At 48.1% G+C, this 16231-nt stretch overlaps 1 protein-coding gene across 8 annotated transcripts; it reads left to right on the top strand.

Annotated features, from left to right (window-relative positions):
• Positions 1 to 1143: 1143 nt before the first annotated feature.
• LOC136628650 (cold-inducible RNA-binding protein B-like) lies at positions 1144 to 10476 on the top strand. Of its 8 annotated transcripts, none has more exons than XM_066604733.1 (8): positions 1144 to 1283; positions 1493 to 1603; positions 3344 to 3450; positions 4200 to 4323; positions 4432 to 4483; positions 4605 to 4666; positions 7400 to 7488; positions 10427 to 10476. In XM_066604733.1, exons 2-7 carry the CDS (start codon positions 1504 to 1506, stop codon positions 7402 to 7404), a joined length of 450 nt encoding a protein of 149 aa, XP_066460830.1. In that variant the 5' UTR covers positions 1144 to 1283; positions 1493 to 1503; the 3' UTR covers positions 7405 to 7488; positions 10427 to 10476. The 8 variants fall into 8 exon arrangements, with proteins under 8 accessions (XP_066460830.1, XP_066460829.1, XP_066460826.1 ...); XM_066604732.1 differs by having other exon boundaries at positions 4599 to 4666; XM_066604729.1 differs by having other exon boundaries at positions 4432 to 4522.
• Positions 10477 to 16231: the final 5755 nt, after the last annotated feature.

Below are 16231 nucleotides of genomic sequence, written 5' to 3'. Positions count from 1 at the left end.
GATACAAGATGTGATACAGGTGGGCATGGAGGCTCTAGTACCCTGTTGTACCGCCTCTGGCTTGGATACAAGATGTGATACGTGTGGCAGTAGAATAAAGTGTGATTGTTTTTCTCACTGAGAACCCTTTTGCAGCCTGAAGCCCCCCGGCTGTCTGGGCGCTCGCTGTAACATCATGTATGTGTTGGAGGGTCTCATCTCCACAGGATGACGTGGTTTCTCTCGCTGGTTGCAGCCACATCTCGCTCTCCGTCTCAGGCCTTGTGCCCGCTCGCGCAGTGAGGGGGTCTGATCGCGCCTGTTACGGGTTCTGGTAGTATTGGATGTCACAGCGGTCTCCGGCCCCCCACCACCATGGATGTACACGGAGGGCAGCTGCACACGCGTGTAATGTGCCATGACATTGCGGATCACCATGCACTCAGCGTGTGAGCGCCCCACAGAGCAGGCGGCCATCTGTGCTGCGGGTTATGCCGTGTGATCGGTGACAGGACAGCTGCGGCAGGTCAGTACGGCGCAGTGCGGGCACAAAGCCTGTACGCGGCCCCGCCGGTGTGTGAGGTAAACGGGAGCCTCATGGCATCTGCGGGGTAATACCGCCCGTGTGAAGCATAGCCTTCACGGACACAATACATGGCGGTTGGGCCGTGGAGGCCGCGCTGCACCACCTCATGGCTGCTCTGCTGGCACTGACTGCAGGCCGCCGCCAGCACCACAACACGTGTCCGCCAGCAGCCGCCATTTTGAGAGGCCATGCGGCAGCGGCCCGCCGGAGGTGGAGAGGCTTACTGTCGGCTCTCGTCATGGCCGTTATAGGAACTAGCACGTGATTCAGTGTCTCAGGGGGGAGACCACACCCGGCCGCTCAGCTCTACCGCCGCACTAACCCGCTCTACGAGAAGTCTACTCGGCACCTAAAATGGCGTCCGCACGTCCTCCTGTGCCGGCCTGTAATGGCGGAGGACGCTACCACTCCGCCGCAGAGGTTATTTACTCACTGCAACCTCGCCTTCCTGCGGGACGATGTATGACGAGAAAGCAGCCGGGTACATCCAGCAACACAGACATTGCTTCGTTACATGTAATAACAGCCTGAACCCTCCTCGGAACCGCATTGGACGAAGCCGCCTTCTGCTGACCTTCTAGATGGTACAGTCCGCCGTGTTACTGAATAATTCATGAGGTGGGCGGAGTCGTCGGCGGTATATAAGAGCGGGTGAGGAAGTGGGTGCGCACTTCGTCTCGCTGGTTTGTGCTGACATCCTCGCTACTCGCCCTGTAAGGTAAGTGGCTGCGGGCCGCACGTGGTCGGCGGGCCGGGGATGCGGCCTGTGCTCGGCGGCTGCTGGAGACAGCGGCTTACGCCGTTCGGCTGCTGTGTGAGCGCCGCCGCCTGACGGCCCGGCATTTCCTGCCCGCTCCCGCCATTTTGTGTCTTTGTTGCGCCGCTCGCGCTCCGGCCGCCATCTTACCTCCGTCTCTTGTGTTGCAGCCGGTCTCATCATGTGTTCTGACGGGAAGCTGTTTGTCGGCGGTCTGAGCTTCGACACCACGGAGGAGCAGCTGGACGAGCAGTTCAGCAAATACGGCCCGGTCTGTGAGGGTGAGTAGTGCGGCGGCGGCGGCCATGAGGCGGCTCTGTGCGCCCCCTGCAGGTGGAGGCTGGTAGTGCTCGGGGCTCTTATGGCAAGGGAGCTGCTGTCCCGGTGTGAGTGAGAAGGCAGTAAGATGCCGCTGTAAACCGTATCACATGCTGACCACGACCGCCCGGCGCTGCCACTGAGCTGCCGGCAGAACAGACGCGGTCATAGTGCCGTCTGCTTGGAGCCTTGGCCGCTCCCTATTGCCCCCCTTACAGGTTCAGCGTGCTCCCCCTCCTCTGTACTGCGGTGGTCTGTACGGCTGCAGGGTTTTCCTCCTCCCTTTGTGAGGGTCCCTCTTCTATCTGCTGCAGCCGCTGGGCCCCCCAGTGCAGATCTGTCTGTGCAGGGCCCGCACACCTGCTTATACAGGAGCTCCTGCAGCTGGGCCCCTTAACACCTGGCTCTCCCCGGGCCCCCCAGCGGTCACATGCTTCCCCCGGGGGTCCGAGGAGAGGGGCGTCTAGTCTTGTATCGGCCCAACGATGGAGGAGAGGAGGGATAAGACTGGAGTGACTCCGGGGCCCACTGCAGATGTTACACAGGGGCCCAGCAGGACTTGGCAGGGGGCCATGGTTTTTGTCCTCTATGGTTCTACTGATCAGGTGACCGCTGTCTGCCAATCAGAGGCTGCAGTGTCACCGTTCATATCCAGGTGCTGCGATGATGCTGCGGCCTCTGATTGGCAGACGGTGGTCACCTGGTTTACGATGCTAACGGGGGAGACGCAGGGCTGGACGGCTGCGCTTTGGGTCATCTGCACTTGTCTTGCATTCGGAAAAAGTAACTGGCCGGCCCTCACGGGTTCTGTCATTAGAATAAGAATACCAACTCCCCTGTTCCTTCCCCGGCAGCCGACTTACCGCATGTTCTCCTGCAGCCCCCCGGGTCACCTCCCTCCGGACGGATCCTCTTCTTCCTGTGATGTTGGGTACATGCCTGGCATTCTCCTTCCAGCAGGTCGGTGTACCCGGGCACTGGTGATGTAGAGCTTACTGCCCAGCAGGGGGCGCTGTGCACGCCTCTGCAATAGTATATGGGCACATGGCGAGTCATCGCACATACAGTCTTATGTATATAAGGAAATAGATTGGCACACCCTGCTAGGCTGCGAGCTCTGCCACCAGTGCCCGGGTACACCGACCTGCCGGAAAGAGAATGCCGGGGATGTAACATCACAGTTTAAAACAAACTAGTGATTATGTGCAGCGGCGGCGCTTTGGCACACATCGTTAGGAGAGGGATAAGAGAGCCGGGTCAGTAAGCAATGGGCAGGGTCAGATCCTGCTGTGGGCTTTACCGCATGCAGAATCCAACCCACCCGTAGACATGAGCCCTTACTAACTACGTGTCCCCCAGTATGGGGCTAACATGTCCCACAAAGACAACACAGGAAGCATGGCTTTGGGAATGTGGTGAAGGAGACCAAGACACAAAACCATCTTCTCCCCTAGCGGTGTAAAGAATTGGTAACCTGTCCTGAGCATACTGCATTTATAATAAGTCAGCAGGGATGAAGGTTTAGTACCGGCCCCTGCAGCAGGGGGCGCTGTCTGAGGAGACCTGCAGCAGCTCAGCGGATTGCTGGGAGTCCAGTAGTCGCCCCCACTGATCTAGCCTGAGGCTACCGGCAGCTCCGACTACAATGTCCGGTAGTGAACAGTCTGTCCCGCTGACTCTTATTTGTTGACCTTCCTTTTTAGTGGTGGTTGTGAAGGACCGCGAAACGAGGAGGTCCAGAGGCTTCGGGTTCATCACATTTGAAAATGCAGATGATGCCAAGGATGCCATGCAGGCGATGAATGGGAAGGTGGGTTCATAAGCCGACACATGCGGAGACACAACTGTCAACTCCTTAAAACTTGCAAGATTTTGATCCAAATAGAAGTACCTTCTCTAGGGTGTATGTCCATGGCTGACACCCACACCCTAGACAGCGCCCCGCATGATGCTTCCACGGATCACACAATGCTCTGAGGAGGAAGCGTCCAGGAGGTTCAGAAAGGAAGAGTTTAGGCTGCTCTCACTCCTGCATTAGGGCTCCACTTGGGGTTTCCATCTGCTTTCTGGGGGAGAAACGTGAAATAAAATGGATGGTCCATCTCTCCATTGATCTCCATGGGCTTCTGCTCCGTTTGGCTTCTAGTGTTGTGGTGTAATGTAATACGATGGTATTTGGTTATACTGCATGAGCCATCAGTCCCTGTGGGGACTACAGTTGTAGGCACTCCAAAGATGGCGCCAATAGAAACTCAAAGCTCCCACAAAGTTTGCTGTCAATAGAAATGTTATGGCAAAACTTTATTTTTTGAATAGATTGTTTTTAATGCCGCAGACAGATGTGTGCCTGGTGTTTGTACTGACCCGTAAAACAGCTGTCGGCATGTAAGCCGTAAACACCCGCCCAAAGGTGGCAGAACTGCATTTTTCTTCACTCACTTAAAAACGACATTTTTCAGTGCATTAATCGGCAGTTCAAAAATACGGCTCGTCAGACTGAGGGGGCGGTCACTAAGGGGTTAATCACAAAATGCTCACTGGTTTTCTCATCTGTTTCAGTCTGTTGATGGAAGACAGATCCGTGTTGATCAGGCCGGCAAATCTTCAGGTGAACGACGTGGCGGTTATAGAGGAGGATCATCCGGTGGCCGAGGATTTTACCGCGGCGGCAGAGGAGGACGAGGTGCGTAATAGGCAGCTTCCAAGCATTCTTGGTCTCCCTGGAGGGCTGCTCTGTCGTCCAGAAGGCTGTGCGACCTGTTGGTACTTACCCTTTATTTCTCTTGTCTAGGAGGTGGAGACAGAGGCTACGGGAGCAGCAGATTCGATAACAGGAGTGGAGGGTACGGTAGCAGTGGTGGATCCAGGGATTATTATGGAGGGTGCGTTTCGAGAACTGAAGTGACAACATAAAAACTCTGCAGGATGTGTTTCTATAGTGACTTTTCTTTTTCCTAGTGGCAGAAGTCAAGGGGGGTACGGTGATAGATCAGGAGGCTCCTACAGAGACAGCTATGACAGTTATGGTAAGTAGCTCAGTCGGGGGGTTCGGGGTGTGGTGTCGGTGGGCTGTAACTTCTGAGGTGTATAGTTTTGGTGCTCTTCTGTTATAGGGGGGTGCCTGAGCTGATATGTACTTCTTGGCGCTGTAGTTGGCGTTCTACATGGGGTGGGTCCTACACATCTAGTGTAAGGGGTGTAATATTCGTGACCTATGCTTCAAGTGACTTTACAACTGTGCCTGCTTCTTGTCCTCAGCTACACACGACTAAAACTCCTGACTCAAGATCATCCTTCCAGTGGCTGTATTTATAAAGATTATTGGAGCTTCGCAGAACAGTTAATGTGTAGTCTATCGAATTGTGTTCACTTTTTTTATACCAAACTGTTAACTTTTCCAGACAGCCTCACTGGGGGTACATGGAACAGCGTTAAGCCGTAACCTTACAACCTCAGCCTTGGTTCTAAGGTTACGGTTTTGCTGTTCTACTGGCTGCTCAGATGGGAGCTCCTTGTGTAAGTCGGCCGATCACGTCTCGGTGACAGCCTGGTTCCTGCTCAAAAGTAAAGCTATTGCGTTACACTGTACCAGCTCTATTCTGCGCGGGGATCTACTTGATCACTTACGTACTATATAGAGTGCAGGACAAACTCTGGAGCATTTTTTTTTTTTTTAAACTTTGAGCCCGCAACGGAGACTCCTTTAGTATAACAAGGGACAGAGCCCACATCTGGTGTAAATAGTGGCTGCACCTTGATATACCTAAAGTGACTCTAATTTCTTAATACAACAAGTTTTTGAAAATGTTTGTTTGTCATTTTTACTGAAAGAAATGCAAATTCTGTAATCGGCTGAAGAACTGTATTTTTACTTTCATTTGGCTTCACGAAGCCTATTAAAAGACCATCTGAAAAGAAACGTTGCTCTCGACACTTGCCTTCTGCACAACACTGATTAGGGGACTCACAGCGGAGCTGCTTGGCTGCTGTACCCATTTCTCAATCTTAAAGTTTCAGAGAATTGGTGGCTGCCCAAAGCAGGTTTGATGATTTGGGAAGGCAATGACGAACCGCCCCGCAAAACCGGTCCGTCAGGAAGACGTCACCCAAGCAATCAGTCATGACTCTGCTTGCAGCAGGGGACTTTGCCTTAAAGCAGATTCTAGTAATATCATACAGCAACAGGACCTAAACCTTTTTTGGGGACACTGAGATGCCGTCTCCCATCCCCTTAAACTGTATAGCTATGTAAGCTGATGAAAACCAGTCGGGTCTTGTGATGTATCTGCGACATGCCAGAGGATCACAAGTCTCTTGGATCTACTGGGACTTCAGAGAGGCTAGAGTCCCACTACGATGTCAGGAATATCTGGCTAGCGGTTTGGCCCCCCCATGGAACCTCAATGAAGGGGTGGCTGACCCTCACAAAGACCAGTGCTGAAGTCTGGGGGGGCCCCATAGTACTGGCCTAGCAGTGTCACTTAGTGCCATCTGAGGGTTCCTTGGGTTTAGACTCGTTGCACAACACTATTTAAGTCCTCTGTTTAGACTGGTTTCCAGGATGAATATCTTTAATATCACATGGATCTGATAACCTCACCAGCTGTTGCATGGCTTCCCAGCTGTTATCAGCCCGGACTGTATCGGGTTTTCTGATGTGACTTCAGTTTCTCCATAAAGTCCTCAGTAATTGAAGTCGGCATCTTCTAGCTTTAAAGTGTATCCAGACCGGGGTTTTGCCTTCTATTTGAAAGGACTTGAGTTGTATACTTTGTAGACTTATAGCTTTTGTAGGACACTGAAGTGGTTACAATCACTCCCTTTCCCAGGAGGCTTTGTTAGGATGTGTCTATATATTCAGCAAGGTGCACACAGGGATTAGTGTACACTCACACGTGTCTGATGGAGGCCTCAGCACTTCAGCAAACCTGGTTAACTGCTTCTAGGAGAAGCTAAATGGTGGTCCACCTGTACATGCCTTATATTACCTGGACTCAGGTGTGTACATTACCTGACCTACTATAGATGCTGAAGTGCTTACATTCAGTGTTGGCCTGATGTGACTGCCCTTGTAAGACGTCTTGTCTGGGCTCATACTGGGCTTGCAGGCATGGGTCCCTCACATCTGGTAAGCACTGAGCCCAGCTTTCAGGATTAGTAGTCCTCTACTAGTACTTAAAGCCATTGTAAACAAAGCACCAACTCTCACCCACAACTGGATAAGGGCTTCAGGTTTTCTTTAGTAAGTGGGATTAAGAACTGTTAGTACCGTTGTGTTGCCTTCTGAGAATCTCCCGCTAGAATACAGACTGCAGTTTCCTTGGAGAAGTCCAGTGTTGTGCATCCTATGAAGCCTGACGAAAGCTGCTCTTGGCTAGTTCATTTGTGGGATTAGTCCGGTATGTTGAGGTAACTCTTTTGCTCATGTCCACATGCCTCCTGAGTTCATGATGTGCTTGTGAAACCTCCAAATGATACAAGAGCTGGTACTACTATTTGATATAACCTATCTGGAGACCAGACTGTTTGGCTGCTGCCCATTACAGGAACATACTGGCTAACTAGTTGTTCCTACGCTTTTATGTAGCCTTTTTTCTTCCCCCTTCAGTATCTTTGCCCATTCTACTGGTCCACTCAAACTTGGACATACCCATCCAGTAGGCTACAATTAACTTACACCTGGCCACTCGTATGAATGTGTTAACCTTACCATGGTTGCATTCCAAGCTTACCTACTTTATATAACTTTTGTTTTCCAGGATAAAGCTGATGAACATCATTAAACATTACTGTCCTTGATTGGCTTGCTAGCTGTAGAGTGATAGATTTTGCCAAGTGTAAATTACAGGTAGGTGTTCATATTTTGGAATTCAGTCTGTAGGTCTCTTGGCTTCATTCAGTAGTTATATAAATACTGTAAGCTTAAGGCCTCCTTCACACAGGCTACAAACTGCTACAAATGTATGTGAAGCCCCTATGCCTTCCTACGGGTTCCTTCACACAATGTTTTGTAGCACAAACCTCACAGGTTTGGTGATCTGCCCATGACCCATGAGGTTTTGTAGCCTATGTTTCTCTATAGAACCTTCCTCTCTTGCATTGCACTAAAATGCGATATTTGTGCGATGCAACTTTGACAGTAGGAAATCTTTAACTGTTGCAGCCATAACCTAAGCCCTAGCTGCAGGGAAAAAAATGTAAAAAGCACAAACATCACCTAGAAGCGCTCTCCTCCACAGTCGCATCTTCTCCCCAGGTCCCAGCACTGATCATCATCCGATTAAAAAATCCCTGTTTTTAGGAAACACTGGCTGTGATTGGCTGACACTGGGTCAATCACAGCCATTCATTGAGCACTGGCTAAGTGTCAGCCAATCACAGCCAGCGCTTCCAGCAGCTGAGGATTTTTAATCCCCGGCCAGAAAATAAAGATCAGTGCCAGGACCCGGGAAGAAGCTGCAGCAGCGCCCAGGACAGCGCAGGAGAGGTGATGCATACTTTTTTTTTTCCTCCAGTTGCAGCTCGTTTTCAGGGTAGGGCTTATATTTCAAGCTTTGTAACGCTACAAGATCACAGTATTGCTGCAAGAAGACAGATATTGCACGGTGCAGCGATGCCGCGTCGCCTGTGTGAAGAAAGCCTAAAGGAAATGTTAGAAAATGCCTATTGTATACTGAAGTTTTTGTTAAACTTTTAAGCTGGTTTACTTTAGTTGCGCTCTATTTAAAACGGATGGATATTTAACACTAATACAAATAACATCATTGAATGGCTGTGACTTGGTTCATCGAGCGCCGGCTCTGATTGCCTGAGCCGTGGCCCTTGTGATCCAATCATTGCACTCTTCCTGGAGGTGGGGTTTTTAACCCCTGTTACCAGGGAGAGAATGTGTTGAAGACTGGTGCGCCGCTTCTAGGTGAGTATTAAGAGACCTGTGAAATAAGACACTGCCTCTTTTGGGGCAAAAATTACTTTTTTTTTTTTTTTTTTTTTTTTCCCCCACCTTCGAGGGGAAACGCTGTAATTGGGTACTTATTGTGTCGAATGTTCATCGGCCATCACAGGCAAGGTTACAGTGACGGGTAATGTTCACAACAGATGACATTAAACCCACCCCCCTACGCAATGACTTCTGCACATGTCACAGAACATGCCTAGAACAATCTACCATTGAGGTCAGTGGGTCAGCTGCTGTCTATTGTGGGAATGGTCCAGGAGTTCTGTAAATGTTAGCTGCAGATTGGGCAGGTCCTACAGTTAGGCCTAATGGCCACCAGTGAATTGGACTCTGCACACCCATCTGGGTCTTCCATTTTCTTCACTGCAGAAGTGTCGGCCGCCACACATGCGTAGTGGAGGTTTTTTTCCTTTTAACTTAAAATCCTGCTTTCCTGCGGCCCAGACGCAGATTGGACTGTTTCCATTGACTTCAATGGAAGCTGTCCTAGGATACGCACTGAAACGGCACATGCGGTGGGGCTTTCCTTCCCCTTCCCTTCCCCCCCCCCCCCCCCCCCCCCCCCCCCCCAAACCAAAAGGTCTGCAAAACAAATCCGCAAGCTCTAATTCATGTGCGGATGTCCATGCTTCCCTATGGGCAGAATGACTTGCTGATTCTGCAAATCTGATCCGCCTGTGGACATTGGGCCTTATGTAGACAGCAGAGTACTGTGCCAGATGGTGACCCTTTTTGCCACAAAAGGGAGGAAGATAAAGTTGCTGAGGAATGGGACAGAGCTCTCGCTTCCCCCTAGGGAGGTGGCCAAAAAATGTCAATAGGCTGTTGTGTTTTATAGATCAGCGGTCCTACCGCCCCTCTATCAGACATGGCAGACTGTTCCACCTCACACGGTCTCCTGGGACAATTGGCTTTATGCATTCTTGGTAGTCATTGCTTTATCAGAAGAAGTCTTTCTTATACAATATTCAGCCACTGTTGCTTGTATATGTTCTTTAAGGGGTTTTCATGTTCTCCATTGTGGTTTCTCTTGTATTGCCAGTAGTATATGGGCCAGGTAACACCACAGAATGTACAATTCCATCCTGGGGCTGCAGGTTCATATGGAGCGGCATCACAAGCACATTTTATTCCAACAAAGAAATTTAGTTTTAGTATATTAAGGCCTCATGTCCACGGAGAAATTTGGGCCTTTGGGACTTCTATCGGGACCTTTTTAGGACTTAAATACGTGGAAATTTTGCATGGCTGTTACAGTCATTCCAAAACACGGAGCTGTGAATGAACCAGTAATAATAGGTTCTGTTCTCTGCATATTCACCTGTGCGGTCTGGACATAAAGCTACATGCAGATGAGCGTGAGGCTCGCATGAGTTTTGTGTTGAGATGCACAAAACGCGTGTGAATATGAAGTGCTGGCGTCCTGCACGTGAGCAGCGCTTCCCCTTGAAGTCAATAGGAAACACTCATTACGCGTTATCACAATTTCACAGAAGCAATGCGCCACATTTTTGAATCGCGTTCCTCACAACTGCTGTTAAACACGTTGGCAAGTGCGCCGTGGGGCAGTACATTCAGACCCAACAACTCTCCGTAAATCTGCAGTGTCCCTTGCAAGCGCTGCTTTCGGTGCCACTCAGATCTGTAGTGAACACTAGGGGCGCTGTGGTGACAGGATGGAGCCTAATAGTCATACAAACTCCTTAAGCAGTGTGGCAGCTTTCAGCCAAGTATGGGCAGTTTCCAGAATTGTAGTGTTACAACATAGCACCATAGTCTTTGTATAAGTTGTAGTGAACTTGTAACAGATGTTACTTTGTATCCACAGGTGCCGTTAAATGGGAGTCATTGCTGTAAATAAAACTTCTTTACTAAGAATTTGTCTTTTGTGCTTACTGCTGCGGCCTAAGTGACTAGAAGATGGCGAAATGAGCAGATTGTGTATAGCAAGAAAATGGTTGCCAAGTGGGCCACAAAAATGGTCCTAGCACCGTATTGTTCTGAAAGCTGTCTAAAAGAAAATCTGTTACCCAGAGCAGCCAATCACAGCGCAGCTTTCCTTTTATCTCAGCAGTGTAAGAAATTAAAGCTGAGCTGTGATTGGTTGCTATTGGCAACAAAAATTACAGCGGCAGCTGATGTGTTTTCTGGAGAACGCTCCAGCAAAATTTTACTCAAATTTGGACCAAAATTTTGGATTTCTATACATGACACAAACCGATTTTAGCGTTTTAGGCTTAAGACTGGCAAAAGTCCCCCACAGTTAGAGCTGTAGCAGTTATATGTAATAAGGAAGCGTAGAAGGGGATTATAATATATTGTGCTTGTTGATGCTGCCTGTGGTGAGCTCTAAATGGTGTATAAATATGGATTATATGCATTATAAAAAAAATTATGAAAATATATATTTAAAAGTTTTTATCTCTAAAAATTTCAGTGTCATTCTGGTGATTTTTTTTTTTTTTTAAATTCATGTTGCAGCTATCTCCCCCCCCCCCCCCCCCCCCCCCCCCCCCCCTCGTCCCCGTCCCCGTGTAGATCAGCGACATGGCTCCTACTATCAGTTACTGATGATTATCACAGTTCTACTAGAGGAGATCACAGCTCATACACCTGCCGCTGTAGCTTAAGTGGCAGTTTCTCTCTTAACCCCTTAAATATCAAGTGTAGAAAATATACAGGATTTGGTCCTGAGTAGAGATGAGTGAGCCTACTCGGTACTCGAGCGAGCATCGCTCTTAAGTAACTGCTGAGTGATCCGCACAGTGGGGAGGCGGAACGGGAGGAGGAGTGAGAGATTGCTCTCTTTCCCCCCTACTCCGCTCACTCTGCAGCCCACCAGAGCCTGCTGCGATCACTAAGCAGTTACTCGAGAAGAGCGATGCTCGCTGGAGTAACTGCCTTACCGAGTAGGCGCTCGCTCATCTCTAGTCCTGAGCGAATCCCTCCCCATGATAAATGTATGGTGCGAGATTAAAGCTCCCTGTACCTGCAATCAATCGGGGCCTCGTTATGCACTGGAAAATAAATATATAATCCACTGTGCGACCTAGTGGTCACATGACTGCTGGGTTTCCACTGTTGCAGCAGACCCTGATCAGACAATAGAATGTCCCCCAGAGGTAGTATATGATGTGCTTAGATAGTAAGAAAAGTTTTTAAAAAAATTGTGAAATATATACATTAAAAAAAATGATCCACTACTGACTCAACCACAATCTATGCCATATGCGCTTCCTTTCCCCGGGGAAGAGCCAAGATTCGGCCACAGGAGGTCTTGCTTTGCAATACAGATGGATGCGGCGGGTAGCATCAGAAGGGAAGTGAGTAACAGGCAAGAGGAGCTTAATCAAAATCTGCTGTGGAGCAGAATAATCACGTAGTGAGGGAGTGTCAGGGCCAGGCTTCTATAGGAAGTGCAATCAAGGCAGGTGAGGTCAGGACAAAGGCAGGAACTAGGGAAGTGAGATCAGGAAACGGCTGAGAGTCGTACAAGTGCAGGCGGTCACCAGTTTGATTCCTGACGATATGTTAGGGAAGAATAGGGCACCCCCAATAGTAACGGTGCAGAGTTCTCATGCGTAGAAGACCTCTGCAGCATGAGCACGCCAGACAGAAGAGGGCAGACAGCGCAAGCGCGTCTAATCCCGGCAGAAGGCGGCTTTAGTCTGCGCCATGGAGACGGGGACGCCAGCATCGGAGGGGTAAGTGTATAACTTCTGTATGGCCAATAGTTAATGAACGGTGTATATTACAAAGTGCATTAATGTGGCCATACAGAAGTGCTTAAAGGGGTTGTCCCGTGAAATCAAGTGGGGTTAAGCACTTCTGTATGGCCATATTAATGTACTTTGTAATATATATCGTTCATTAAATATTGGCCATACAGAAGTTATTCACCTACCCCCTCCGGTGCTGGCGTCCCCGTCTCCATGGCTCCGGATAATTTCTGTGTCTTCTGGCTTCTTTAGACGCGCTTGCGCTGTCCGGTCTTCTGCTCGTGCTCGCGCCAGAGAGCTGGTCTTCTCCGCGTCATCGTAGCTCCGCCTCCGTCACGTGGTGCCAATCAGCCAATTAGGTGGCAAGACATCCACCGTGCACCATGGGAGAAGACCTGCGGTGCATCATTGGGAAAGGACCGGCGGCCACCTTTAAAAGAAGAAACTGCCCGAACGGGGGGTGCAGGTAAGCGATTTTTTTTTTTTATTTATTTATTTTTTTAATTTTTAATAACAAAGGGATTGTTTTTAACGGGGCACAATGTGGGGGTAGGTAGAAAATTTTTTTTTTGATTTCGCCACGGGACAACCCCTTTAAGTGAGTACGAGCTCTATGTTAAAAAAATATTTCAGGGATTCACCTGCACTCTGGGTAAACAAATCTTTCGGTGGTACACCTATACTCTTTGTACATAAATCTTTCAGGGGTCCGCCTATACTCTTGGTACACAAATGTTTCAGGGGTTCGCTTATACTCTTGGTAAACAAATACCGTGCACTCTTGCTCAAAAAATCTTTCATGTTCTCACTTGAAATCTTGGTTAAAAAAAAATTATTTTTAAAATAGGTTGTTTTCTTCATTAAAAATGTAGAAGTGCTGGCCTCTGAGTCCCCCCTACGCTGGCATTTGTGGCTAATGAAATGCTGCGACGGAGGTGGCATGGGATGGCACTTACAATCATACATTAATTTGTCTGCGATTTGTCAGCTATGAAGCACAATTTTAAAAGGGTCGCACGGAAACATCCCAGCGCGGTGTCCATCTTTGGCCACTAATTTCTTTACAATTCATGCTGTCTTTCCCTGGGGCACTGGTTAACAAGCCCCTTGGGGAGAGGCAGGGGCTGGGACAGGCAATAGCTTGCCTGTCTGTGGACTGCCACCTGAATCCCATTAGGCAAGTATGAGCTGTTGCTCAAAAAATCTTTCAGGTTTTGACCTGCACTCTTGGTAAACAAATCTTTCAAGGGTGCACCTATACTCTTGGTAAACAAATCCTTTTAGGGGTTCGCCTATTGTGGTAGACATGATTAGTCAGCGTAAAATGTCTATTGATCTGTAATGAACTGGAAGTATTACGCAGCTGTAGTGATTTGACTCTATAGAGGCTAATGACTGCATAATTTCATTATGGTAGTTGCTGGACAATGGCATGGTGAAAGATGTATGGTATAATGTTAGCGTAATACAGAGTTCCACAAGCAGCCTCTAAGAGTTAAAGTCACAATATTAGTATTCATTATTGTGTGTTACCCCATTCCTACCTTCCCCCACACCGAAACACCCCCCCCCCCCCCCCCCACATAGAAACTTCTCGAACAATCACTGCCACGTATACTGAAATTCCTTAAGGTTGACTGCATGCTGAGGGGACAAAGTCCACACTACACTGGACTTGAGAAGGTGGGCAGGGACGTGGGGGATTCTATATGATCCAGCGAATAAGAATATGTATATGTTACTGATGTAATCTGTTGCATGCCCATAAAGGGCAGGTATTAGGTGTTTCAATAAATTGAGGCTGTCTGGGCGTTTATGTTCAGAGCCATTTTGGACATGAGAATGATACCTTGCGTCTAACTTGGCCAGTGTGCGCATACTGTTTTCCTATACAATTTGGAAGCTACAGAATACCCCGAAACCTGCTGGAGGAAAATATTATCCAGATCACTATACTCTTGGTAAACAAATTTTTCAGGAGTACCTGCCTTCTGGGTAAAACAATATTTTGTTTTAGAATGGGTTGTTGAATTGTGGAGATGTGTACAAGTACTGGCATCTGAGTCCCCTTTATGCCCACGTTTGTGGCTTATGAAATTTTGTGCCAGAGGTGGCATGGGATTGGAATTACGAGTATACGTTAATTTATCAGCAATTCTCATTGGCATTGTGGCCTATCGCCCACAATTTCAAAGAGGGTCGCTGCCGGGCCCTGCCAACCCTCTGCAGTGTGTGTATCCTGTTCCTCCTTATCCAATACGCACTAGACATGAGGGTCGTGTGGCTATCAAGTGACTGTGTGGCATGAGGACAGCTGAACGCTGTGCTAGGAAAAATTGAGTGCGCTGTGGACTACTGAGTAGGCGAAGGGGCGCCTTACCCCGTCTGGGATGGGGACAGCTGCACTGGGAAAAATTTCAGTACGCTATGGGCGCAGGCTTGTGCCTGCGTCCTGGGGGGTTTGGACAGCAATGCCAGCATGTAACACAGGAGAAGAGGCAGTGGTGTCACCCGCAGGCGGTGATTGGCCTTCGTTCCACCTAGTGGTGCTTAGCTAAGATGTGCCAGAGCGTGTGCCTTGCTGATTTTGGTCTGGCCCAACTAAATTGTTAGGGGGATGACCACCAGACTCTTGCCCACAATTTGGCTTACTAGTGCGACCTGGGAGCCTCAGATGCATCCATGCATGCTGCCCCTGCTATTTCCTCCTATCTATTTCTGTGGTGTTTCCATGACTTTCTGATGTTTTCAGGTGAATCACACAACCTCCCCTATGCAGAGCATGGGTCACCTTGAAAAAATCTCGAGTCTCCCATTGACTTCAATGGGAGACTCGAGTTCATTACTCAAAACGAGCTCTCAAGCATTACAAAAAGTTTGGCTCGAGTAATAAGCACCCGAGCATTTTGGTGCTCGCTCATCTCTACTGGTGACATTTAGTGGAGAGTTTACTTTATCACTCTGCATCTCATCTGATACTTCATTTTCCTCTGAATACGCTGGAGACAGCTATTAAATAAATTAGCTTTTTCCTCATCACCCTCTCCAATTTTTCCCACATTATTAAAGAGCCGTCACTTTCTGTATTACTCTTTTTACTATTTATATTGTTAAAGAACAGTTTAGGGTTAGTTTTACTCTCTTTGGCAATAAGTCTCCCTGTCTCCATCTTTGCTGCTTTTTACATCATTTTATTTTTTTAGCGTTTTATGGTTTTTAGTGCTTTGCTGTCTTTTTGGTTTAGTATTTTAAATCCTTTCTTTTTGCTGTTTATTGCCCCTTTTCCATCTTTATTGAGCCATATTGTTTTCTTTTATTCCTGTAAGGTAAGAATCTCTCACTGTAAGTATTTAGGATGCCAAACATTTCTCATGTATTGTCTGTACTCTTATTTTTGAGGACATTGTCCCAGTCAATAAGGTTAAGGGCATCTCTAAGTTGATCAAACTTGGCCTTCCTAAAGTTTAGTATTTTCGTAGCTCCTCTATAAAACTCTCTCTTGAAGGAGAAGTTGAAATGTATTATATTATGATCACTATTTCCCAGGTGATCCCCGACCTGCACCCCTATTGTTCTGTCAGGTCTGTTGGTTAATATTAAGTACAAGATGACACCCCCCTCCCAGTCAGCTCCTCTACAAGTTGAGTGAGGTAATTATCTTTAGTAATTCTATGTAAAGCTACAAGCTTTTTAACCGTAGAGGACCACTTTGACTGCAATAAAGGAATAGGTCATTACACAATCTCCTGGATCTTTCAGCGGTGGTAACTAAGTTCCATGGGCTCTTTAGGAGAATACAGTTCATGTGCAGAACTCTTCTTTTTCTTGGAAGGGGGTGATCCAAGTTGTAGGTTTTCACTAAAAGCTTTTCCCCATGCAGTAAAATAATTAACCGGTGTATACTCCCCTCCTCC

Source organism: Eleutherodactylus coqui, chromosome 5, assembly GCF_035609145.1.
Source record: "Eleutherodactylus coqui strain aEleCoq1 chromosome 5, aEleCoq1.hap1, whole genome shotgun sequence".
NCBI classification, from domain to species: domain Eukaryota; kingdom Metazoa; phylum Chordata; class Amphibia; order Anura; family Eleutherodactylidae; genus Eleutherodactylus; species Eleutherodactylus coqui.
The sequence above is the reverse complement of the archived record's forward strand: the minus strand, read 5'-3'. Positions and strand labels throughout refer to the sequence as shown.